The sequence below is a fragment of the Pelophylax lessonae genome, assembly GCF_965119305.1.
Source record: "Pelophylax lessonae genome assembly, chromosome: 9".
In the NCBI taxonomy this organism is placed as follows: domain Eukaryota; kingdom Metazoa; phylum Chordata; class Amphibia; order Anura; family Ranidae; genus Pelophylax; species Pelophylax lessonae.
Genome location: NC_138776.1, coordinates 265,216,042 through 265,241,979, shown reverse-complemented (window position 1 = coordinate 265,241,979; position 25,938 = coordinate 265,216,042). Strand labels below are relative to the sequence as shown.

Here is a 25,938-nt window from a genome sequence, read left to right as displayed (position 1 = left end):
TCCTGGTACAGTCTGTTGCCTACTGGTCTGAGGAGGGGGGAGATCACTGTATTGTTAATTAACTCACCAATTGTCTGCTAGCAAACTACCCACACCACTCCGACAGCACCACTCGTCTGCCAGTAACAGAGCACCTAATCGATCCTCAGCAGAGAGGGAGAGGACTCCACCAGACTCACCACCCAGCAGAAATAGGCACCTGCAGCCACTAGGAAAATCTGCACTCCATGTGCGGCGTTTAGGAAGTGAAAACATCCAGGAGTCAGCATCAGGGGATGAGGAGTGGCTCCCACCGCCAAAATCGCCGCCCACAGGGCTCCACTGTCATGGCCGCCACTATTTTCAATGGCAAACCACTGCAAAATGGCCGCAGGACTACACAAGCATGGCCAACATGCATTGAGCGCACAGGCTACAGCAAAATGGCGGCTCAAGAGGCTCCCAGAAGAGATCCCTAGGCCTCAGAAAACGGGACAGGCAGAAAGGGGGGCCCATGGCAGGAGCCCCCACCAGGTACAGCCCCCCTCCACAGCCGATCGCCCGGTCACCAGCAGCGCACCCTCCGCCCCCATCTCCAGCACAGCACCCTGCCCCCAACCCAGGTGGTGGACCAGGCCACCCCACAGCCCCAGCATCAGTGAAGGAGGGGGGGGCAGATGGAGGGTGATATGGCCCACGGGGACAACCAGACAGGTGAGGGGGTGCCTAACGGGAAGGAGGGGAACCCAGGGATCCGACCGTCCCATGGAGGACCCCACATCCACCCCAAAACCCTCCAGGGGGACAGTTATTTACCATACCAGGATCCAGGCAGTCACCACTCCAAACAGAACCTCCTTTCCATCGAAATGGGGGGCTGTCGGCCAAGAGGAACGCTGCGACTCGGGCCGATACCTGGTCGTATATGCGACCTCGCGAGGCGTTTCACTTGTAGGCCTGCTCCCGTCCGGCCGGGCTATGTCACGGCCGACCTAGCGCAGAGCTGAGGTCTGCGCACACTCGCTGGCCTGACTAGGGTGACCACTGGATCTAGATTATCCAGCCCCTCACCTAGCCAGGCAGTTGATTGTAGATCTCACAGGAAAAAAAAAAAAACAGGAGAAAAAAAAAAAAAAATCAAAAAAGAAAAAATTGCCAGGATCAGAGATCTCAGCAAGGAACGAGGTCCTGACTCCTGAATAGGCAGAAAAAAAAACTGAGTACCTATAGCAGAGAGAGGGAGTATAACCCCTGGGACTGCCCATAGGCATAACCAGACTTTTTCTGCCTAGTGTCCTACTCCTGTAGGGGGCAGTATAACCTAATAGTTAAGAAGATCAGGAGCTGTGTCCGTCAATGAACAAAAGAGAAAAATAGATTCTGTGTATGGTGCATGTTTTTGTTAAAACACATGGTGGTGGTAATTGTGTGTGTGTGTAGCACACCCCTGTAGGGACTACTGATGAACATGGATCCCCCACTCCTGCACAGCCAAGCACATGGAATCTTCACAAGCACCTAGAGACAGATAACAGTCCATGACTTTGTTTTTCTTTTCGTTATTTATTGAGGGATAATAACTTGGATATGGATGAGAGGTTTTGGGATGCCCACTGGACGTCAGCAAACTTCAGAGCCAACTTCCTATGTACAGTCTCCTCTTCACTTTCCCCGTTGTTAGCTTCAGTTGAATCACTCTTGAATGATCTGCCAGACTCCTTCCCAGATCAGCAATAGCCCATTACAGGCTGGAACTCACAACTGATTTACGAGTAGCTCAAATGTAGTGAAACAGCATGTAACCTCTCCTCTGTAGCCACTGATCCCAGAACCACCTCTTCGGGCACTGCCAACCCACTTGCCTCTCTACACCAGTCCACCCAACTGCCTCTTTCACCAGCCCACCCGGCTGACTCTTATGCCTCGTACACACGCAACGATTGTTGGCCATGAATTTTCGGCCAACGTCCGATCGGCCGATTGTCGGCTTGTTAGTATGATGCTTCCGACAACCAACTGCAACTTTTCGGCCGAACAAAATCTGGTGTGCATGCTATAAAATTTTTGTTGGCCGTCAACAGAACGGCCGATTTTCCATCAGTCAGTACAGATTTCGGCAGACACAAATCAGATGAGCAAGACTGGGCAAGCTCAGAGAAGAAAAAACACACGGAAAGTAAACCAGCACATGACATCACTTCTGAAGTTGGTTGTTGTTGGCCGAAAAAATGTGTGTGCAGTCTAGAGCACAATTCAACCAACACAACAACACTGGACAAAAGACGGCCGATCGGTCGGCCGATAATCATTGCGTGTGTACGAGGCATTAGGAGATCTTTCAGCGAAGGATGAAGACTTAAGCATACCACTGTCTTCAAGGGAGACTGGCTATAGGTGGCAGTCTTTGAGGGTTAATAACTTGGATAGGGATGGGAGGTTTTGGGATGCAAAACTTGAACAAATTTAGGGACATCTTCCTATATACAGCTATACAGTCTCCTTCACTTTCCTCCTGCACAGCACTTGCTTGCTCCAGCTGAATCACTTGTTAGAAGATCTGACAGACTCCCAGTCAGATTAGCAGTAGCCCTTTACAGGCAGAAACTCATAGACCCTTGTGTAGCTAAAAGGTAGTGAAACAGCTTGTAACTTTCTCCTCTGTGGCTTCTGCTCCCAGCACCACCTCTTCAGTCACTGCCAACTCACCTTACTGCAGCTGCCCCTTTCACTAGCCCTTTAGGCTAACTCTCCATACCAGTCCCTGACTTTTCACCAGCCCACCCAGCTGACTCTCAGGAGATCTCTAGGTATAGGATGAAGACCTAAGCACACCACAGTCTTCAAGGGAGACTGGCTACATGTGGCAGTCTCTCCCCTTTGTTAGTCCCCACAATGTTGCTCTACTCATGGTCTTTCAGTTGCTCCTGTGCCTCCAGGAAAGCTTCCTCCTGTGTGTTGTAGAAGGATCCTTCCAGCACCCGAGCCCTGGCCTAAGGCAGGCCACCACACCAGACTAGGGGGCACCCCTGAGGGCCACCGACAGCCTGCTCAACACTGCATCTCCATCTTCCAACTGACTGCCTCTGCTGGCTTGGCCCATGTCTATTTATGGAGTGGTCACAGCCCCCTTCCAGCCTACCTCTGAGGATTGGCTGAGGCTCCATAAATATTCAAGGCAGCTCCTCCTAACCTCCACCCACAAATTCTGGAAGATTCTCTAACCTTCTAGGCCAGGGGGAGGCACCAGAGAGCTGCCAAGATGAGTCATCCAATAATTAGCTCTATTGAATCTTGACCCAGATTCCATGGCTCAGACTTAACTCTGAGCCAAGCTATAATTTCCCTACTCTACTTCTAGCACACACTAGAGGGTGCTACATGTAAAAGATCAACCTGGCCCAATGACCATCACTTTCTGTCTGCTGACAGTCACTTAGATTAGTGTCCCACAAGACAGAAAACCTCTGCGCAAGGGTGAGCCTGACTGTATAATCCTAACATTCTGGTGACAATAGTAGAATCTGACAGTGTAACCATGTCTGCACATTCAGCTTCCTGTCTCAGTTACCACAACCTCAGAAGGATCCTTGGTCACACCTGCAGCCATTACCCTTTGTAAATCAGATGCAGAGAAAGAGCTTGTGAAGAGAAGAAGGAAATATGAAGACAACATTAAATGTATAAAAAGCTTTTTTATTGAGCAATAAGCAACAAAACAAGCAAAAATAAAAATAAGAGGCTATTCTCAACGCATTTCGTCACATTTTGGTGCTTAATAAATATAGCGATTTAGTTGGTGTAACAAACACGGCTTGACTCCTCACAAGAATGGGCTGTTTCTATTCATGCTTATCCTCTTGTTTAGAGGGATATGGGACATAGAAAAGATGGAGGGGGTTTCGCTATGTTAGATGTGATGTGAAAGTGAGGCAGAAAGATGATCTTGTGGGTGTTGTTCCAGAAACACGGCTTGATTCCTCACAAGACTGGGCTGTTTGTATTCATGCTGATCCTCTTTGTTTAGAGGGACACTAGAGATAGCCAAGATGGAGGGGGTTTCGCTATGTTAGATGTGGTGTGAAAGTGAGGAAGAAAGATGATCGTGTGGTTGGTGTTCCAGAAACACGGCTTGACTCCTCACAAGACTGGGCTGTTTGTATTCATGCTGATCCTCTTTGTTTAGAGGGACATGGGACATAGAAAAGATGGAGAGGGTGTTTCTCTATTTAGATGGGATGTGAAAGTGAGGAAGAAAGATATCTTGTGGTTGGAGGAGAAGTGGTTGGTGTTCCAGAAACACGGCTTGACCCCTCACAAGACTGGGTGGTGATGGTGTGGAGGAGGAATTACAGGTGGAATGATAAATAGGTCTATGAACTGATGAACTTATCATTGGCTCCTCACAAGACTGGGCTGTTGATATGGATGCTGATCCTCTTGTTTAGAGAGACATGGGAAATAGAGAACCCCCATTCATTTTTTCTATGTTAGATGTGGAGTGAAAGTGATTAAGAAAGATTATCTCATGGTTGGAGAAGTGGTTGGTGTTCCAGAAACACAGCTTGACACCTCACAAGACTGGGCTGTTAGTATTCATGCTGATCCTCTTGTTTAGAGGGACACGGGACATAAAAAAGATGGAGGGGGGTTTCTCTATGTTAGATGTGATGTGAAAGTGAGGAAGAAAGATGATTTTATGGTTAGAGAAGTGGTTGTGTTTTAGAAACACCGCTTGACTCCTCGCAAGACTGGGCTGTTTGTATTCATGCTAATCCTCTTGTTTAGAGGGACACAGGACATAGAAAAGATAGAACCATGCTTCTCTATGATAGATGTGATCTGAAATAAGATGATCTTGTGGTTGGAGGTGGTGATGGTGCAGAGGAGGAATTTCGGGTGGAACGATATATGGGTCTTTGAACTGATGGACTTATCATTGGAATCTACTACAGCCGTCCTGAGATTTACGAGAAGAGGGAGTGCCGACTCCTTACACAACTAGATTTTGGAAAACCAAAAACACTAAAGCACAAAGTAAAAAAAAAAACAAGAAAATTAAAACCTATATGCCTTACTTAAAACAAAAACCATCTAATAATACAAACTTGAAGGCACACCTTGATCAATCAACTTGCAAAGGATAATTGTGGGCTACCAAACGCGTTAGTCTTGAGGAATAATCTGATCTCTCCTGCTCTTCATCCAAAAGCAATATCTATCTCCTTTCCCACCACCATTCCTTCCTCCCTGAAGATCAGACTACACAGCTGGAAGGAATCAATCAGAAGTGACCAACTCTTTTCCTCTCTTCTAGCAGGCATGTGAAGTAAAAGTGAGGAAGAAAGATGATCTTATGGTTGAAGAAGTGGTTGGTGTTCCAGAAACACGGCTTGACTCCTCGCAAGACTGGGCTGTTAGTATTCATGCCAATCCTCTTGTTTAGAGGGACAAGGTCGATAGAAAAGATAGAACTGTGCTTCTCTATGATAGATGTGATCTGAAAGAAGATGATCTTGTAGTTAGAGGTGGTGATGGTGCAGAGGAGGAATTTCGGGTGGAATGATATACGGGTCTTTGAACTGATGGACTTATCATTGGAGTCTACTACATTATGAACTTTGATGCCTTTAGTGAACTTGTTTCCTTTGAAACATTTCATAGATCATGAAGCTCGAAGAAGTGCTTAGCCACGTTTTGTCCACATGTGCTTCTTGCTGATGTGAGATCAAAATACTATTCGTGTCTAAGACATTTTCTGCACTAGAGACACCAATACGCCATAGGGGTTGCTTTGGATTTGGGATCACTGCAAGCATGGGAGGGTTCTCTATGAAAAACTCTCCTCCACTCAGGGTGAAAACATGGTTTCTCCTTCGTGTGGCATCTATGTTTATAAAGACTGAACATGCATGAAAAACATTTCCCACACTCATATCAAGGATACGGCTTCTCCTCCTTATGAGACCTCTGATGTCTATAAAGATTGTACTTCCGCGTAAAAAATTTCCCGCACTCAAGACAGGAATGTGGTTTCTCGCCAGTGTGAGACTTCTGATGTTTGGCCAGTTCGGATTTATAAAGAAAAACTTTCCCGCACTCGGGACAGGGATGTGGTTTCTCGCCCCTGTGAGACTTCTGATGTCTGGCCAGTTCGGATTTATAAAGAAAAACTTTCCCGCACTCGGGGCAGGGATGTGGTTTCTCGCCCCTGTGAGACTTCTGATGTTTGGACAGTCCTGATTTATAAAGAAAACATTTCCCGCATTCAGAACAAGAATATGACTTCTTGCCTATGTGAGATCTCTGGTGTTTTGCCAGCTCCAATTTATGGTGAAAACACTTCCCGCACTTAGGGCAGGAATGTTGTGCCTTACCCCTGTGTAATCTCTGATGTGAATAAAGATTCCACCTCCGCGTGAAAGATTTCTCACATTCAGGACAGGAGTAGGGCTTCTCACCTGTATGAGATTTCTGATGTTTGGTCAGTTCTGATTTATAAAGAAAATGTTTCCCGCACACAGGGCAGGAATGAACCTTCTCCCCAGTGTGCAATCTCTGATGCGCAGAAAGGCTCCACTTCTGTGAAAAACATTTCCCGCACTCAGGACAGCAATAGGGTTTCTCCTCCATGTGAGACTGCCGATGTATAGCCAGTTCTGATTCAAAAGGAAAACATTTCCCACACTCAGGACACAAATGTCTCGGCTCACCCATGTGAGATCTCTGATGTGCAAAAAAGTTGCACTGTCGCAAAAAACATTTACCGCACTCAGAACAGGAATATGGTTTCTTGCCTTTGTGAGATCTCTGGTGTTGGACCAGCTCTGATTTACGGACAAAACTTTTCCCACACTTAGGACAGGGATGTAGTGCCTCACCCGTGTGTAATTTCTGATGTGCAGAAAGAGTCCACTTCCGTGAAAAACATTTCCCGCACTCAGTACAGGAATATGGCTTCTCACCCGTGTGCAAACTCTGATGTGTGTAAACATGGGACTTCCTTGAAAAACATTTCCCACACTCAGGACAGGAATACGGCTTCTCACCTGTATGACATTTCTGATGCTTGTCCAGTTCTGATTTATAAAGAAACCGTTTCCTGCACTTAGGGCAGGAATATGGCTTCTCACCCGTATGTGATCGCTGATGTCTGGTCAGTTTGGATTTAACAGGGAAACATTTCCCGCACTCAGTACAGGAATACAGCTGCTCACCTGTATGAGATTTCTGATGTGTGACCAGTTCCGATTTATAAAGAAAACGTTTCCCACACTCAGGGCAGAAATGAAGCTTCTCGTCCGTGTGCGATCGCTGATGCCTGACCAGTTTGGATTTATAAGGAAAACATTTCCCGCACTCAAGACAGGAATGAGGCTTCTCACCCATGTGAGATCTCTGATGTACAGAAATACTTGGTTTGGAACTTTCCCCACATTCAGAATAGGAAAGTTTCTTCTTTCCTCGAGTCCTGGCACCAACCCTCACAGTACGAGGTTGCTCAGAGTCGGAGGGATACCATGGTCTATCCACACTGGGAAGTCCACCATCCATAGTTGAGCTCGTTGCCATTTCTCCTCCACAATCTCCTGTGATGTCCTCATCTTCCATTTTACAACCTGGAGATAAAGTGAGACGATCCTTTGAGGGTTTCTCCATGGCGTGTCCTGGAAAAATATAAAAACATCGTCAATAGATCTGAGAGGGTTAGTTCACTTCCATCAAGGTTCCATCTGGATCAGGTAGATATAAGTGAGCAGATGTTCTCTGTGGATGTCCCAACCAGCTGGACATTTTACATTAACTGGTGAAAGTGATTTTGGTCCTCCTCCCCGATCACTGCGTTCATGCAGCTTTGTCAGAAAGTGAGGGAACCAATCAGAATTGGGTGTTGTGTGCTGTTCACAGAACCTCAAGCCTAGGCACTGGGTCATGTGACCTCTACTAAAGGGGATGATCAGAGTTATTACCTGATAACTCCTTTTCCAGGAATCCTCCAGAGCAGTCACATGAGAGATAGGCTCTGCCTCCTGCAGGAAACACAAGCACACACAAGTTTACAAAGGCCACCCTAGGCTGCCCCTTCAGGTGTACAAAGATTGCCTTGCTGCCAAATACTAACGTTCTGATATATGTACAGTGGCGGCTGGTGCTCAAAATTTTGGGGGGGGGGGGGGGGCGCAAAAAGTAAAATGTAATAGGTATTGCTTTGCGTCAAATAACGTGGTAAAAAATTGCGTGACTTTGAGGTCATGGTACAGGCATGGCACAGGTGATGGTATAGGCATGGCACAGGTCATGGTAAGGGCATGGCACAGGTCATTGTATAGGCATGGCACAGATATGGTATAGGCATGGCACAGATATGGTATAGGCATGTCACAGGTCATGGTACAGGAGATGGTATATGCCCCCTTTCAATGCAGAGACCAGCGTACATGCCCCCTTTCAATGCAGAGACCAGCGTACATGCCCCCTTCAATGCAGAGACCTGCGAAAATGCCCCCTTCAATGCAGAGACCAGCGTGAGTGCCCCCTTCAATGCAACTGTGCTGTGCCCCCACAATGCAGAGTTCAGCGTGCGTGCCCCCTTCAATGCAATGAACATTGTGCCGTGCCCCCATCAATGCAGAGTTCAGCGTGCGTGCCCCTCTCAATGCAGTGTGCCACCGCCACCCCCCCTCCCCCGAGACCAGTGCACTTAACTGGAGCAGGTCCCGGACTCCCGGCAGCGGCTTCTTCTCACTCCGGCATCGGCGGGCGGCTTCCGGCGGCGCGTCTTCTCGAGTCCTCCTCCCGCTCCCGCCTCCTTCTCGGCTCGGCCAATGGCATGGGGTTTGCCATGCTGCCAATCAGGAAGCCAGTATTAGACCGGCTTCCTGATTTGAGGAGGAGGATTGGTGTGACAATGGCGAATTTTCATTCGCTATTGTCACACAATGGGTGGGCTCGGGACGCACTGCTCTGCGCCCCAGGTCCACCCTTTCCATCGCCCTATTAGAGCCTCTGGCTCTAATGAGGTGATTGAAAAAAAAACCCCATTGCACTCCATGCGTCCGGCGCCCCTGCAGATTAGGGGGCCGGACGCATGGATGGGGGGGGCGGCGCCCCTGCGCCCTCAACACACCAGCCGCCACTGTATATGTACCTAATATCTTACAATAGTAAGGGTGGGGGGGGGGGCTACCGTCCTGGAGGACTCCTGGAAAAGGAGTTATCAGGTAATAACTCTAGCTTTCCCCAGTCATCCTCCAGGACGGTCACATGAGACCCCAAAGAATCGTACCTAGGGTGAGACTACCGCCTACAGGACCTTTCGACCAAAGGTCAGATCTTGGGCAGAGACCAAATCAATCCTGTAGTGCTTCACAAAAGGTGGAATCACTGGACCAGATGGCTGCTCAGCAGATATGCTCGATGGAGGCCCCAGCTTTCTCTGCCCAGAAAGTAGTAATTGAGCATTTAGAGTGCGCTTTTGGGTCTGGCAGACTGGTATGATTTAGGACGACAAGCTGTTTTTATCTGTGTCCTGATCCATCTACTTTTGGAATTTCTGGACGCTGGCTTCCCTTTGTGAACGCCTCCGAACAAAAAGGTTTGGAGCTTTTCTAAATGGTTTAGTAGCTTCCAGACGCATCTTCTAACATCCAAAGTTGCGAAGGCTTCCTCTCCTTGGTTGGATGGATTTTGACAGAAGGATGGTAAGATGACCTCTTGTGTCCGGTGGAATGCTGAGGCAACTTTGGGGAGAAACAATGGGTCTGTTCTGAGGACCAGATTATCTGGAAAGATTGTGAAGAAAGGTTCTTTTGTAGAGAGGGCCTGAAGTTCGCTAACCCATCTGGCTTATGTAAGAGGCACTAATAAGGCTACTTTGAGTGTAAGGTATTCCAATGAAGAGTCCGAAAGTGGCTCGAAAGGTGCTAGAGTAATAGAGAAAGGTCCCATGAGGCTCCCTTAATGCTTTCGCTCAGTGAGAGGTTTCTGGTCAAATGGTTCTTCAAGTCCATTTCGAGAAAACGACTAAGCTATGTATCCAAAAAAACTGAACGTGCCTCAGTGTGCTCTTTGAACATGCTTACCACTAGGCTGGCTTTTGCGGCTTCTAGAAGGAAATCCAGCACTGTGCCTACATCTTGCAAGTCTCTGTTTTTGGGCAGCATATTTTCTGCATATTTTTTCCAGACCTTCCTATATATATATATATATATATATATATATATATCGTTATTGGTTTTCTGCTTTGTAGGAGCGTCTCTTCTTCTTTAGCAGAGACCTTTTTTCAGTAAAATGTGCCATTCAAGATCCTCGCTGTCAATTTCAAAGTTTGTAGTTGTGGGTGGCATGCTCCAGACCAGTAGAAGGTTGTCCTGGATGGGTAAAGTCCAAGGGTCCTCTTCTGCCATCTTTTTTAGTGCTGCAAACCAAGATCTCTTTTGCCAAAAAGGTAGTAGTAGGATCACCCGTACCTTCTCTATACGAATCTTCCTGATTATCCTGGGAAGAAGTTGTACTGGGGGAAAAGGCGTACCCCAGTTTGAACATCCATGGGAACCCCAGGGAGGCTACCCCTAAATGAGTCTACCTCTCTTTTTTGGGAGAAATACCTTGCACCCTTCTTGTTTTTTGCTTTGGCAAAGAGGTCGACTTCCGGAAGGCCCCGCTTTGGGATAAGTATCGAAAAAATTCTTTGGTTCAATTCCCATTTTGCTGGGTCCAGTTGTCTTCGGCTCAAGAGGTCCTCTAGGGTATTGAGTGTACCCTTAATGTGTACTGCAGTCTGTGATAGTAAATTAACTTCTGCCCATGAGAGAAGGACATGTGCTGCTCTCATAAGGGGTCTCGAACTGGTACCCGCTTGGCGATTAATATATGCCACTGTAGTGGCATTGTCTGATAGAATCTAAACATGCTTCCCCTCTACTGACTCCTGGAAGGCAGGCAGCGCTTATAGTACCGCCGTCAGTTCCTTTAATTTGGAGGAGAGTTCTGATTTCTCTTGTTCCCAGTTACCTAGTCTGACCAGCTGTCCTATGTGAGTCCCCAATCCGGACGCACTTGCTTCTGTGGTAACTCGAACGTGAGTCGGCAGGAGCCACAGTTTGCCTTTCTTCAGGGTGTCCTTTGTCCACCACGTCAAACACCTCCTAAAGGCTCTGGGAATGGGAATGGTTTCCTCCAGTTAATTCACATTTCCATCCCAGTTGTTTAAGTGGTGGCACTGTAAGGTCCTCATGTGTAGCTGGCTCCATTGTACCGCCGGGATTGAGACAGACATAAGCCCCATAAAAGGGACATAATGGCTTCTCTTTTCCCTTGCTTTGCGATTCTTAGTTGGTCTGCCGCGTTGGTTAGTTTGGCTACCATTGTCTTGTGGAAGTAGGATCCTTTGTGCCATCATGTCAATTGTGTAGCCCAGGATTGTAGTCTTCTAAACAGGAATTCTGTTCGACTTCTCAAAATGTTCGGGCGTTTGTAAACCCGCAAGGGCTTCCTTTTGGGATAGGCCGCAGATTAGGAAGTCGTCCAGATAAGGCACTATTTGGACTCCCCTCAATCTAAGCTCTTGCATAACTTCCGCCAGGATCTTGGTAAATATACGAATGGTGGAGCTTGATATTGAAAATGTTGAGTTTTCCTCCCTTTTTGGATGGCGAATCTCAAAAACGTTGGTGGCGGTGGTGAATTGGGACATGAAGGTACGCGTCCTTTAGGTCAAGTGTCACCAGGATAGCTGCTTCTGGAAGTAACGATCTTACCAAAAAATTGTCTCCATTTTGAACTTCCTGTAGAGGATTGACTTGTTCGGGTTTATCAGGATCAGGATTAAGCAGGGTCTGTCGGAGGGTTTTACCCTCAGAAACATGTGGGAGTAGAATCCCGATGTGTGAGGACTCAAATATATCTCGGTTATCACTTTTTCCTTTAGTAATTCCCTGATTGCCATTTTCATGTGTATACTTTGACGTGAGAAGGCTGGAACCGTTGTGGTTCTGAATTTGGTTGGGGGTTATCTGCAGGATAAACCGGTTTGAGCAAAATGCTCGCCCTTGAGGGAGAAAACGTAGTAACCTCCGTCCAGCTGCACTGCTGGAGGATGTTGCACTTGGGAACAAAACGTTAGTTTTCCCTTTGTTTTTATTGAAGACCCATCTTCGTTGAGTCTGCAGCTCCTCATTTCTTGTCGGAGTTTCACATTTTTGCCGATGAAAAAACCTCCTTTCCTTCGGTTTTTTGAAGGGAAATCCCTTGATTTTTATCTTCCGACCTAATACTTTTTTGTGTTCGGGATCAAATAGTAAACTACTGTCGAAAGGGATAGTCGATAATTTATTTTTGGAGTCGTAGTCTCCCTCCCAAGTCTAGCCGCATTGACTAGGCCCGTGGTAAATGCAGAAAATCTTACCGCTTCCGCCAACGCATAGACCATGTATGCCACTCCTTTTTCTATCAGAAGGGAATCCAAAGCTTCCTCCGTCCCCGGGACCTTGTCCAAGTGTCCCCAGAGTTGTTCCAGCCAAAATCACGTTTCTGGCCATGCAGGAGTTCGCTATATTGGGCTGAAATCCCGCAGCCTCTGCTTCGTATGCTCTTCGTAGCGTGACATCCTTTTTTTTGTCTATCGGGTCCTTTAGCTGACCCATGTCTTCAAATGAAAGATCTGATTTTTATGACACCTTGGCCAAGGATGAGTCTAGTCTTGGGCATTTCGTGAGAACGCTTTGCTGCTCGTCGAATGGAAATCTCCCCTTCAGAGCCTTTGGGAAAAACAGTTTGTTATCTGGGTTCCACCATTCTTTGTCTATTATCTCTTTGATAGACTGATGGATTAGAAATGATCTTCCTGAAGTCCTCCATACAGTCTGTCCCTGACCGGGTCCACGGGCTGGGACTCTTGGATTCCTTCCGTTATATAGATTGCTTTTAAGAGCTCCTCCGTTTCTTCTGAAGGAAAAAGATTTGGAAACTTTCTGTGGATTCAATCAAACCGGATTCGGCATCAGAGTCGGAGCTATCCTGGTATAGGAGTTCTCCTTCCAAATCCAAGGAATTTGGCTGGGGGGAGGGCTTCCTGGGTCTTTTTTTTCAGTCTTGCGGTTTTGGGTTTTTGAGATGAGGTAGATGGTCGGGTCCTCCCCTTTCATGTCGTCAATGGCTGTTTGTCTGATCTTAGCGTGGATGTCATCTCTTTTTTGAAGTCGAGAAAGTCCTTCGCCAGAGGCTTAATCTCCTTGCTAACTATTTTCTTACTGTATCTGTTGCAAAGTAATTTATCGCTGTTGGACGGAATCTTTGCGCCACGCGTTCGGCAATATTTTTTCTTTTTGGCCTTGTCAGCCCCCTCAGCCGATTCCTGGATTTTGGGCTTTAGAGAGATAACAGAGAAACGGAAAGAGACAAAGAGAGAGCCACCACGGGGGAGACTCTGCTGCCCTGTTTGACCTCCCCCCGAAACCTATTCAGAAGTACCAAACCCCCCCTTGGGAAGTCTCTCCTGCCTCCTCCTTGCGTTAGAGAGCTGGGGCCTGGCTCTGCAGCTTCTGGTAAGAGGCCTTGATCCTCCGCCATTGGACCGCCTGGAAGGGAAGGAGCACGCATACCAAAGATGGCCACCCGTCCACTTCCTGTGGTGGGGCCATCTTAATGACGTCACTTCTGCTCCTGGTGGCCATGATCTGTATGGATGCGCTGGTAGACAGAACGGCAGCATGCTGGCATGAACGAGGGAAAAGAAGAGATTCCTGATGCCCTTTCCTTCCACACGAGCCTGCCTCACGTTAAGAGGAATCCGGCAGAGCATGCAGGTAGATCCAGGATCTCCTGATCACGCCACTGTAAGTACTCCTCTTGGCTCTTCCTCCATCCTTGGCTTAGCTAAAGCAAGGACGGGGGGGGGGGGGTTAAAAAAGGCAGAACCTCCTTTCTTAAGGAAAAAAAAACCTACCTGATATAGGAGTGCACAGGGGTTCTGGAAAGTTGGGAAGTTTTTGCCAACCCCTCATTTCTTCCTTCTCTCCCAGGATACCTGTGACTGACTGCCTTATCAGCTTTAGCACAGGAGGGGTTGGGGGGCGTGATGGAGGTATCCAGAGACACCTGCCCTAAACAATGCAATATTGAAAATAAACTGGGGATGTATCCTCCCCTCCAGTGCCAACGTTTGCAGGGTGGCCTTTTTATACTTGTGTGTGCTTGTATTTTCTGCAGGAGGCAGAGCCTCTAATGGGACCGTCCTGGAGGATGACGAGGGACAAAAAGATCGAATGTACACCAGTATCAGAATGGGGAAGTAACAATTATTGATCTATTATTGGCTGATGTCACTGAGCTCTGGAGAAATTAGTGTGCAGTAACAGAGCAGAGATAAGAGAAGAATATATTACGGCTCACCTGTGCTGATCTCTGTAGGAGTGTCCTCCTCTATGAATGTCCTCGTCATTCCAGCCTCCTCCGTATATTGCTGATCATCCCTCACATACGTCTCTTCTACTTCACCCTCAACTTTCATCTTCATCAGATCTTCACCCTAAACCAATAGAATGGCAGAAAATAACATCTGTAACATAGAAGTATTTATGATGTGAGATCACATAGAAAATATCATCTTGTAGAGTCCACACATCGTCTCCACATGTCAGAGTGTTCAATCACTTTATGTTCCCGACCCTCAACTCCACCTACCTGATGACGGTGAGGGATGATGTGACCCTCCTCTGTGGTATCCCAGGAATACAGAATATAAGGATATCTCTCGGGTGGGTTTCTGGTATTAGGTGGCTCCATCATAATGTTCTTGTCCAGATCCTTGTGTCCTTCAGAAAACTCCTTCATTACACCATACTCCTCATCCGCCATTTTAAACTCCTTTTTAACAGCAATATTAGAATTTCTCAAGTTTCCACTCTGAATATAAAATAAAATTACAGAAATAGTAACAATGCAGATAATGTACAGATCCTAATGATACTATCAGTGATTGTTCCTCATCTACCTGATGATGGTGAGGGATGGTGTGACCTTCCTGTGTGGAATCCCGGGAATACAGAGGACGGGGACATCTCTCTGGTGGGTTCCCATTACTGGATCCATCTGTAGGAAACACACACATTGACTGAATACATTGTTTCTATGTGTTTATCAGATGATGGGGGATCTAGGTGGAGCCTCCGTACTGCTCTCTCCTTTACAATAAAGTCTCCTCTTACCCGGTGATGTGAGGGGCGGCTGATTCTCCACCATGACGTCCTTGTAGAGATCCTTGTGTCCTTCTAAATACTCCCACTCCTCCATGGAGAAATAGACAGTGACATCCTGACACCTTTTAGGAACCTGACACACACAATGATACAGTCACCATTCAGACACATCCCTTGTCTGTTACTGGATAATGTCCCAGAATTCCCAGCACCGCTCACCTCTCCTGTCAGCAGCTCCATCATCTTCTTGATGACTTCTAGAATCTTCTTCTCATTGTTTCTCCTAAGTATCAAGAATCGAGCTGGAGGCAATGTAAAGGTTACTTGGTCTTCGTCCTTCAGAGGAGGAAAACTCTGCATAGAAAAAAGCAAAAGTGATATATGCCCTACCCAGAATCCTCCTCACCTCTCCGGTCAGGTCTGTGTTTTATTAATAGAGATAAGAGTGATGTCATGTGACCTCCCAGAATCCTCCTCACCTCTCCGGTCAGCAGGTAGATGATCTCCAGGGTGAGGTTTAGTATTCTCTCAGTCATGTGACTCCGGTCCTTCTCCATCCCCACTGGTCATATGATCCATACAGGTCTCCTGTAGACCAATAAATCAAAACAATGAATTATCTGGGACTGTACTTGTTGTACAATAATAAGATGAAAATTTTGGATGGGAGATCTTGCTTCACTTTCCATCCTGGAGAGGAGTGAGAGAAAATCTCCTCTTGGACAGTCGTCACCGGAAAAAATGTTCCCATTGTATGATTTCCCCTTCACTTCTTTTTTCAAATTCAACTTTATTGAATATAAAAAAAAACACACTATACAAAATGCGTATAAACAGAGGTAGAGCACATCAACAGTAACCGTAATAAAGTGCATTCACAAAGTACAAATGTCAGGGAACTGAGAGATTCATAATACATACGAATGCAAAACGTAGAGGTTAAAGAGTCTAAGTACAAGGCATCACTGCAGTATGGTAGCAAGAATCAGCAGAAGAGGCAGAGAAGCGCGTGTACTGGAAGTCAATACCATTGGACTCATACGCTTAAGGTGGGGTAAAGTGGAGTAGCTGTGTATGTAAGGAGGGGATATGAGGCAAGAGGAGGGAAAGACGGGTAAAAAATAAGGGGAGAGAAGTGGAAATGGAACATGAAAGGAGAAGAGGCAATGAGGGGGAAAGTATAAAGGGAAGATGGGCGACAGGTAGCGGTGAAAGAGAAGGGTTGCGAGCAACCCGTGCGGGTGACTCCGTCTCCAGTCAGGTAGTGCCTGGTGGGGGGGGGGGGGGGTTGGCGCTAAGAGCCTGTCCCTTGGACCTGAACAAAATAACGGGATGGGCAACTACATGGCAGATGAGATTTAATGTTGAAAAATGTAAAGTAATGCACTTGGTTGCCAGAAACCAGAAAGCAAGCTACTCACTAGGGGGGGAACCTCTGGGTGAGTCTAGGATGGAAAAGGACTTGGGGGTACTGGTAAACAACAGGCTTGGCAGTGGCATGCAATGCCAAGCCGCCGCAAGCAAAGCCAACAGAATACTGGGTTGTATAAAAAAGGGGATTCACTCCAGAAATAAAGAGATTATTCTCCCGCTCTACAAGACTCTGGTCCGGCCACATCTGGAGTATGCTGTCCAGTTCTGGGCACCGGTCCTCAGGAAGGATGTGCTGGAACTAGAGAGAGTCCAGAGAAGGGCAACAAAAATAATTAGGGGAATGGAGGACATCAGCTATGAGGAAAGACTACAAGCACTGAACTTATTCTCTCTGGAGAAGAGACGATTGAGGGGGGATATGATATCAATGTACAAATACTGTACTGGTGACCCGAGCATAAGGAACAAACTATTCAGAGAAAGGAGATACAATAAGACACGTGGCCACTCACTAAAACTAGAGGAAAGGCGGTTTAACCTTAAAGTGCGTAAGGGGTTCTTCACTGTAAGAGCGGTAAGGATGTGGAATTCTCTTCCACAAGCAGTCGTATCAGCAGGGAGCATTGATAGTTTCAAAAAACTATTAGATGGACACCTTAAAGACCACAACATACAGGGGTATACAATGTACGGTTAAAAGCGGACACACACACACATCATAGGTTGAACTGGATGGACTGATGTCTTTTTTCAACCTCACTAACTATGTAACTATGTAACTATGAAAGAATAAAACAAATTTTTGTAAAATCTTACCGTAAAATTCCTTTCTCTGAGTCCTCCGACAGTCGCCGCCACTTCATAATCTTCACTAATGGGGTAATTGACCTTTGCTCCGCAGGAGTAGCTAGGCAACAAGATTTGTTAATATCAAAGCTTTTAGCATATCACACCCCTAGGGGGCGGTCCCCTCAGTCAATACCTCCCTGCTTCCTGCATTCTCAACTCAGTTTCAGTAGCATAGCAGTAGAGTACATAAACAAACCCCAAAAGAGGGGCGGGGGCGGCGACTGTCGGAGGACTCAGAGAAAGGAATTTTTACGGTAAGATTTTACAAAAATTCAGTTTTCTCTTACGTCCTCCGACAGTCGCCGCCACTTCGTAATCTTCACTAATGGGGACGTCCCAGAGCAGTGTAGACATGAGGGGTGGGAAAAAACGCAGCCGCGCCTAAAGCAACGCAGTACCCACATCAGAGAAAGGAACCTTACCAAAGTAAGAGACCAACTGGGCAACAGGAAAAAACGTGCTCAACAGGAGCAACAACCCAGGAAAGAACAAGTAATCTAGGGGTAAAAACACCCCAACAGCCAAGGACCCAAACAAGGGACTCTAAGGCACTGCCGCACTAAGAACTTTACGGCCAAAGGAAGCATCTGCCGACGCCTGAACATCCACCTTGTAAAATTTTGAGAAGGTGTGAACGGACGACCAAGTCGCCGCCTTACACACCTGGGCCACAGAAGCCTGATGACGATAGGCCCAAGACGTACTCAGAGACCTGGTAAAGTGCGCCTTCACAGGGAAAGGAGGAACCTTCCCCTTCAAAGCATAGGCTTGCACAATGGTCTGTCTGATCCATTTGGCGATGGTCACAGCCGACGCCGCCATGCCCTTCCGAGGACCCTCTGGAAGGACAAAAAGAGAATCCGACTAGCGAAAGGATTTCGTCGAAGACAGGTAAACCCTGATCGCCCGAACAACATCCAAGGAATGCAAAGCCACCTCCTTCGGATGCTTAGGCTTCGCACAAAGCGAAGGTAAGACAATGTCCTCATTGAGGTGAAATTCCGAGATCCTCTTCGGAAAAAAAGAAGGGTTAGGTCGCAAGACCACCTTATCCAAGTGAATCACCAAGTAGGGAGAGCTGCAGGACAAGGCCGCCAGCTCCGATACCCTGCGAGCCAAAGTGATCGCCACCAAAAAGGCAACCTTCTTGGACAATAGAGACAACGAGATCTCCCTGATCTTCTCAAAGGGAGCATGTTGCAACACGGACAGAACAAGGTTCAAGTCCCATGGAAGCAAAGGGTCCCTCCGAGGAGGGACCAAGTGTCGCACCCCTTGAACAAAGGTGCTAACCAAAGAATTAGACGCCACAGGGCGTTGAAAAAGAATGGCCAGCGCAGAGATCTGACCCTTAATCGTGGCCAACGCCAAACGCTGGTCCACGCCCGTTTGAAGGAAAGCCAACACTCTCGATACCGAGTACGAGCGAGGGGAATACCCCCTGGACTCACACCAGGCAAAATACGCCTTCCAAGTACGGTAGTAAATCTTCCCTGAAGAGGCTTTTCTAGCCTTGATCAAAGTGGGAATGACCTCAGGGGAGAGACCCCTATTCTTCAGGACCTGGCTTTCAACAGCCAGGCCGTTAAAGCCAGCGACTGTAAAGCAGGATGGAATATCGGTCCTTGAGACAGGAGATCTTCTCGAAGAGGCAGACGCCACGGAGCGTCGACCGCCAGATTCACGAGGTCTGCGTATCAAGACCGGCGAGGCCAGTCTGGCGCCACCAGAATCACCGTGTGCGGTTCCGAGGCCAACCTGCGAAGGAGCCTCGACAGCAGCTGAATCGGTGGAAAGGCATACATCAGACGATACTGATGCCAGGGCGCCACCAACGCGTCGGAGGCGTCTGCCCGAGGATCGCGCGTCCTTGCCACGAACCTTTCCACCTTGTTGTTTAGACGAGACGCGAACAGGTCCACATCTGGGGAACCCCACTTCGCGCACAACATCTGAAAGACATCCGGGTGAAGGGACCATTCTCCCTGGTCCAGGGTCTGGCGACTCAGATAATCCGCCTGCCAGTTCTCCACCCCCGGAATGTGAACTGCAGATATCGCCGGGACGTGCGTCTCGGCCCAAGACAGAATGTCGGCCACTTCCCGAGCCGCTCGGGCACTCCTGGTGCCCCCTTGGTGGTTGATGTAGGCCACCGCTGTGGCATTGTCCATCTGCACCCGAACCGGACGGCCCTGAAGCCTGTCCATCCAACGCAGAAGGCAGAGATTTATCGCTCGCAATTCCAGAATGTCGATCGGAAGGGAGGATTCCTCCTCCGACCAAGTTCCCTGGGCGGACAGAACGCCCAGAACACCACCCCAGCCCGACAGGCTGGCATCAGTGACGACCACAGTCCACGACAAAGGACGAAAGGACTTGCCCCCCCCGACACCGCCGGGGACTGGAGCCACCACAAAAGACCCCTTCGGGTGAGGCGGCTCAATGAAATCCGCAGATCCAGAGATTGCGGACGCCCGTCCCACTTGGCCAGGATCTCCGCCTGAAGATCCCGCGTGTGAAACTGGGCGAAGGGAATCGCCTCGAAAGCCGAGACCATCAATCCCAGACACCTCATACATGTCCGGAGGGACGAGCACTGATTGTCCCTGAGGGACCTGACTTCGTCCTGAAGCGTCCGGAGCTTGTCTTCCGGCAGGAAGACCTTCGCTTGAACAGAGTCCAGTATCATCCCCAGGTAGGGAAGACGAACTGACGGACACAGCGTTGACTTTGGAAAATTTATCGTCCAACCGAACTCCTGCAGAGTCTGCATAATGATGGACAGGTCGTTCACCAGGCCCTGACTGATCGCAGACCGAATCAAGATATCGTCCAGATACCCCAAGACAGAGAATCCCTGGGCTCTCAATAAAGCCAGGACCGGCGCAAGCACCTTGGTGAAAACCCGCGGAGCCGAAGCGAGACCAAAGGGTAACGCCACGAATTGGTAATGATCCTCCGCAATGGAGAATCGAAGGTACCTCTGGTGACCCTCGAAAATGGGGATGTGAAGATACGCATCCTTCAAGTCGATGGAGGCCATGAATTCCCCCGGAACCAGGGCAGCCACCACCGAGCGCAGGGATTCCATGCGGAACTTGCGAACCAACACAAAGCGGTTCAGAGCTTTTAAGTCCAAATTCGGACGTACCTTGCTCTCCTTCCTGGGCACAGTAAGAGAGTGCTCTTACCCCCGGAAATCCCCTTTATCAGAGTATCTAAAGACTCGCCAAGAAGGCGAGATCCCGCGTAGGGCAAATTAGCTAAAGTCTTGCGAGACGATTGGTCAACCGACCAACATTTCAGCCATATCAGGCGACGGTTCAATACCGCCACACTTGAGAGGCGTGCAGCTAAAGGGACTAAATCCAAGTCCGCATCACACAAATACATGACACCCTGATGAATTTGATCCACCATAGCCAATGTTGTCGGTGGAGCAGAGTCAGCCACCAGGGTGCGCCTGAGCACCTGCGCCCAATCTGCAATAGCCTGGGCTGCCAAAATGGAAGCAAAAATAGGCTTCAGCATAGAACCAGCAACCGTATAAGCATGACGGGCCAGAGACTCCAATCTCCTGTCCGTCGGGTCCCGGAACACCGGGGTATCCTCAGCAGGGATCGCAGTAGATTTTTTTTTCAAAACCGCCACCGCGTGATCCACCTGAGGCGGCACACACCAACGCTCATCAGTGGTGGGTGTAAAGGGATAACGCAGCTTGAACTTACTTGGCACAGTAAAGGGCTTCTTTAAATTGCGCCACTGCTCATCAACAGCGCGCTGAAATTCCGCAGGGCAGGGAAAAACCTGCGCTGTTTTGTGTTTCCTTTGCGTCCCATAAGAGGACATCAAAGCAGGAGGACATGGTTCATCCTGCAAACGCAGGGTTTCCTTGATAGAAGCAACCAACTCATCCATGAGTGCAAGCTCTTCAGGCGAGCCAGGGGGAGAATTATCAACCCCTTCCACCTCAGCCTCCCCCTCAGACCCCCCAAGGTCCAGAGATGAGCGAGACCCTGAGAAGGGCACTCCAGCCATAGCAGCCCCATCGCCCTTTGAATCAGAGGAAATAGACAATCTGGGCCGTTTTGCGGATCGATCAGCCATTAGCATCTGCACCTGAGAAGCCAAGTTCGCCACAATAGCAGCCAGATCAGCCCCCTCGGGGGATGCAGCAGCCCCTTGGCCCCCCACCAAGGTGGGAGGAAACTTGCAATCCTGAGAATCCATGCCCCAGCAATATTGAAAAAAGGAGGACTGCCCCTTTAAGACCGCGGCAAACGTAGCCTACCACACACTACATTATGCACCGACCCCCACAAGGATAAGGACACTGAGCAAGGAAATACAGGAAAAAGAAAGGTAAAAACCTGGAGAGACCACACAGGCTGCTGCCACCGATCGCTGTTCCAGAGCAAAAGGAAGTGATGCAATGACTGACCGCCCTATAAAGCCTATGCAGGCTACACAAACATGGCCGCTCGGCTGAGGCAATTTAGGCAATGAGAAAATGGCGCCGACATGTGGCTGTATGATCGAACGCGGCCAAAATGGCGGCGTTTGGCGCCAAAACACAGCGCCGTACCACACAGGGCCGGTCACCATAATTTGCCGCAAAAAAATGGCGGGCATTTCTAAGCCCAGTCTGCCCCATACTCTCACATAGCAGAGCTGGAGAGCCCCCCCCCCCCCCCGCAGCCCACAGAAAGGCAGCTATTCCACACAGGAATCTGACAGGGAGCTCAGCACATACACAGACATGCAGGGTCACACAGTCACAGACTGACACCCAGAACAGACAGGTCCCCACATAGAAATGTACTTACCAGTCCGGATGGCGTGGGGAGCCTTCTCTAGCGACCAAACCGCTGTACTGAGGACAGGGAGTGTCGCAGCCAGGACGCAGTGGAACTGCGGTGCGAAACCGCAAATGGCATCCGGTGAGGTAGCCACCTCACAGGCAGCATCCCTGCAGCGAACAGGGATGGGTCGTTCAATATGCCAGGGAAACCTGAGCTGAACGCTCGATGGCAGGCTTGGAAGCCCCTGGCCCTGAACCCAGGGGTTCCAGGGTGGCCAGACAGAGACCCAGCTCCGCATGATCATCTTCATCCGAAGAAACTAAACTAATGCTGATAAAAAGAACAGCTAAGTAAAAGAAAGAGAAAAATACTCAAAATAAAATCAAAAAGAGGATAGAAGGCTGAGACTGAAAGCCCCAGCACAGGATCAGCCAGCTACTCCTAAGCTAGGCATTAGAAAACTAACATAAACCCTCTTTTGGGGTTTGTTTATGTACTCTACTGCTATGCTACTGAAACTGAGTTGAGAATGCAGGAAGCAGGGAGGTATTGACTGAGGGGACCACCCCCTAGGGGTGTGATATGCTAAAAGCTTTGATATTAACAAATCTTGTTGCCTAGCTACTCCTGCGGAGCAAAGGTCAATTACCCCATTAGTGAAGATTATGAAGTGGCGGCGACTGTCGGAGGACGTAAGAGAAAAACATGTTCCAACATGCCCATGTTTTAGAGTATTGCTCTCGTCTACCATGTGCGGAGAGTACCAGGTCTTCCAGGTCATGAATCCATTTCACTCTGCGCAACCAGAGGGAGATTGTCGGGGGGGGGGGGGGTCGTACTTTTCCAGCAGAGGCTAATACAGGACTTAGCCGTATCTGTGAGGTGTCGGATCACAGATCGTTTGTAGCGCTTCGGAGCCATCCCAGAGCAGTGTAGTAGAAAGAATGCCGGGTCATCTGGAATAATATACTCATTGTCATTAGTTGGGAAATCCTGCGTACTTCAGTCCAGAAAACCCGAAGCAGAGGACAGCTCCAGAAGATGTGGGACATGGTGCCCACATCCTGTTAGCAACGCCAGCACCTGTCAGATGCCTCCGGGAAGATATGACCGGGGAGTAATACCAATGAGTAAGAATCTTGTAATTAGATTCCTGGATGCGTGTGCATATAGAAGATTTAAGGGAGAACCGGAGGATGTTGCGTCTCTGGGATTCAGAAAACGTCCTGTGGAGTTTTCCCTCCCACTTAAGGATTCCCGGGAGAACTAAATCCTCAGGGGAAGTGAGAGAAGGGCATAAGGCATGTGACCCTGGGTGGTCAGAAAATGCTCGAATGGCGTCAAGTCCCTCTCGAATAGTGACGGGGGGCCCAGCTCTCTGAAAAAATGGAGAAGCTGCAGCGCCTGCCAAGGGGAAAGACGGAATTTCCCCCCTGTGGTGGTCAATTGGGAGAGGTTCGGCCACTCCCCACCCGCGCTAAAGTGGGATGCCTGGAACGAGCCCTCACGCAGGAGGTCCCCAAATCTATCCCCCGCACAGCCCGGGGGGAACTTCAGGTATCCCAAAATTGAGGACAACGGGGACAGTCCGTCCGAAAGGCCCTTGCTAAGAGCTACCACAGAGCACGCTCGAATCGTCGGGCCGATGGTGGGATGGAGCTTCACCGCGTTAGGTATGTCCCGAGGGATCAGAGGCGCCCTGGTTAGGAGAAGTGGAAATAGGTGTAGCTCCAAGGTCACCCACTGTTTAAGGTGAGCGTGTCGGGCCCAGTCAATCCACCGCGTCAGCATCGCTGCCTGGTATTAGCGACGGGGGTCCGGTAACGCCACCCCTCCATATTTTTTTGGCAAAACAAGAATGCGGCGAGCCAGCCGTGGTCTCTTCCCGGCCCAAACGAAGTGTGTTAAAGCGCATTCGACCTTCTGAAAGAATGACGCCGGTATAAAGACAGGCAATGCTTGAAACAGAAATAAAAGCTTGGGCAATACCAACACCTTTAGGATGTTGCAACGTCCGAACCAGGAGTGAAGTCCCCTTGTCCACCTCTCAAGCAGTGTGCGAATTGCCGCGAGAAGTGGTGGGAAGTTTAGGCGAAACAAGTCCGCAGGGTTGGGCGAAAGCCAGGTGCCTAAGTAGCGCAGGCCAACGTTTGCCCACTTAAAGGTGGAATCGTGGGTCAGGAGATCTCGTAGGTCCGGTGATAAAGCCACCCCCATGATCTCCGATTTGGAGAAATTGATCTTCAGGTTGGAAAGTGTGCCAAATAGTTCAAACTCCTTCAGGCAGAGAGATCAAGGGCTGGGAGAGGGAGAAGACAAGGTCGTCTGCGTAGGCCGAAACCTTATACGAGGTCGACCCCACAGAAACTCCCGAGATGTCTGGATTCAAACTAATTTTGGCCAAAAAGGGCTCCAGAGGGAGCACGAAGAGCAGGGGCGAAAGGGGGCTTCCCCTTCACTTCTTGTCATGTTCGAAAACTCAAGATTTTGTATTTTCCCATCACTTTCACTCCCAGAGACAAATTGTCACCAGAGTGTGAATATTCTATATGGAGATACAGACAGCAATGAAAACCTTACACATATTCTAACCCTTCCAAGCTCCATCCAAAGGTCCCTTTAAACCTTTCACTGCCATGGATGTAAGCACTACGCCTGAGGCAGTTTGCCCTTTCACAGTTCGCTGTGGAAGGGATTTTGGGGGGGGGGCTTTACTTCCCTTCTACATGTACATTGATGTTCCGTCCCCCTTCCCACCTGACCCGTTCCTCCTGGGTTCCCGGGACCATCATGGCACGTCTCAGGATGATGTCCTTATAGAGATCCTTGTTTTCTCCTAAATGCTCTTATTCCTCCATGGACAGTGGAGGAGATCAGCAAGCATCTGTTCATTGAAACCCCCATATTGCGGATGAACCCGGAAGCTATTAGCTCTGAGCACTTCCAGGTTCAGAGCCATCATGGCCATGGGGTCCCGAAACCATCAGCGCCGCTCCCCAAGCTTCCTGTATCCTCAGCAGACACTGATGGCAATGAAGCCCTCCTGGAGAAGTATGTAGGGGCATGGCTTGCACACAGCTTGGCTTAGGGAGGGAGCAGGCATGGATGTTTCCTCAGCACAAGGCTAGCAAAAGACACGCCCTAACAGAGATCCTTGGGACCCCCAACTACAGAAGGAAAGGGATACTTCAGAAAAAAAGGACTATACATGATAGATACATGTGGACCTCCTCTTCTAAAAGGAGCACACTGTACACACATTACACATTGTTGGGCACACATTGAACCCTTTTGAGTGCCCCTAGATGTTAAACCCCTTCCCAGGGGTACAGTAATATCACTGATCACTATATTATTGTCATTGGTGATGTCAGGGTTATATACGATATTCACTCTATATACCAAAAATATGGAAATATAAATATGATCCCCGCACCCAGTGACTAAAATAAACACAGGCATACCCCATTTTACATACACTCACAAGTATGGACACAGCTTGGTCGGCTTGGTTGGCATGGCACTACTCCTGGTTTTTAACATTAGCGTCTATGGGAAATCTTGGTCAGCTTGACATGGCACTGCTCCCTGTCTAACATTGGCGTCTATGGGAAATCTTGGTCAAATTGACATGGCACTGCTCCCTGTCTAACATTGGCATCTATATGATCATATGGACTATATTGCATATTTTATTTAATTTTTAGCGCCACTGGATTCTGTAAGTGTGCATACGTGTG

General features: G+C 48.6%; 2 protein-coding genes across 2 annotated transcripts in view; one reads left to right on the top strand and one right to left on the bottom strand.

Annotated features, from left to right (window-relative positions):
• The window catches only part of LOC309564445 (uncharacterized protein), a 382,799-nt gene extending 367,497 nt beyond the window's left edge, over nucleotides 1-15,302 (bottom strand). The window contains 4 exon segments of the mRNA XM_082269075.1: nucleotides 7,298-7,643; nucleotides 14,368-14,503; nucleotides 14,969-15,066; nucleotides 15,183-15,302. Coding sequence (XP_082125201.1) covers nucleotides 7,298-7,643; nucleotides 14,368-14,503; nucleotides 14,969-15,066; nucleotides 15,183-15,267 — 665 coding nt within the window. The 5' untranslated portion in view covers nucleotides 15,268-15,302.
• The window catches only part of LOC309562750 (uncharacterized protein), a 253,710-nt gene that overhangs the window by 6,368 nt on the left and 221,404 nt on the right, over nucleotides 1-25,938 (top strand). The window lies entirely within an intron of this gene.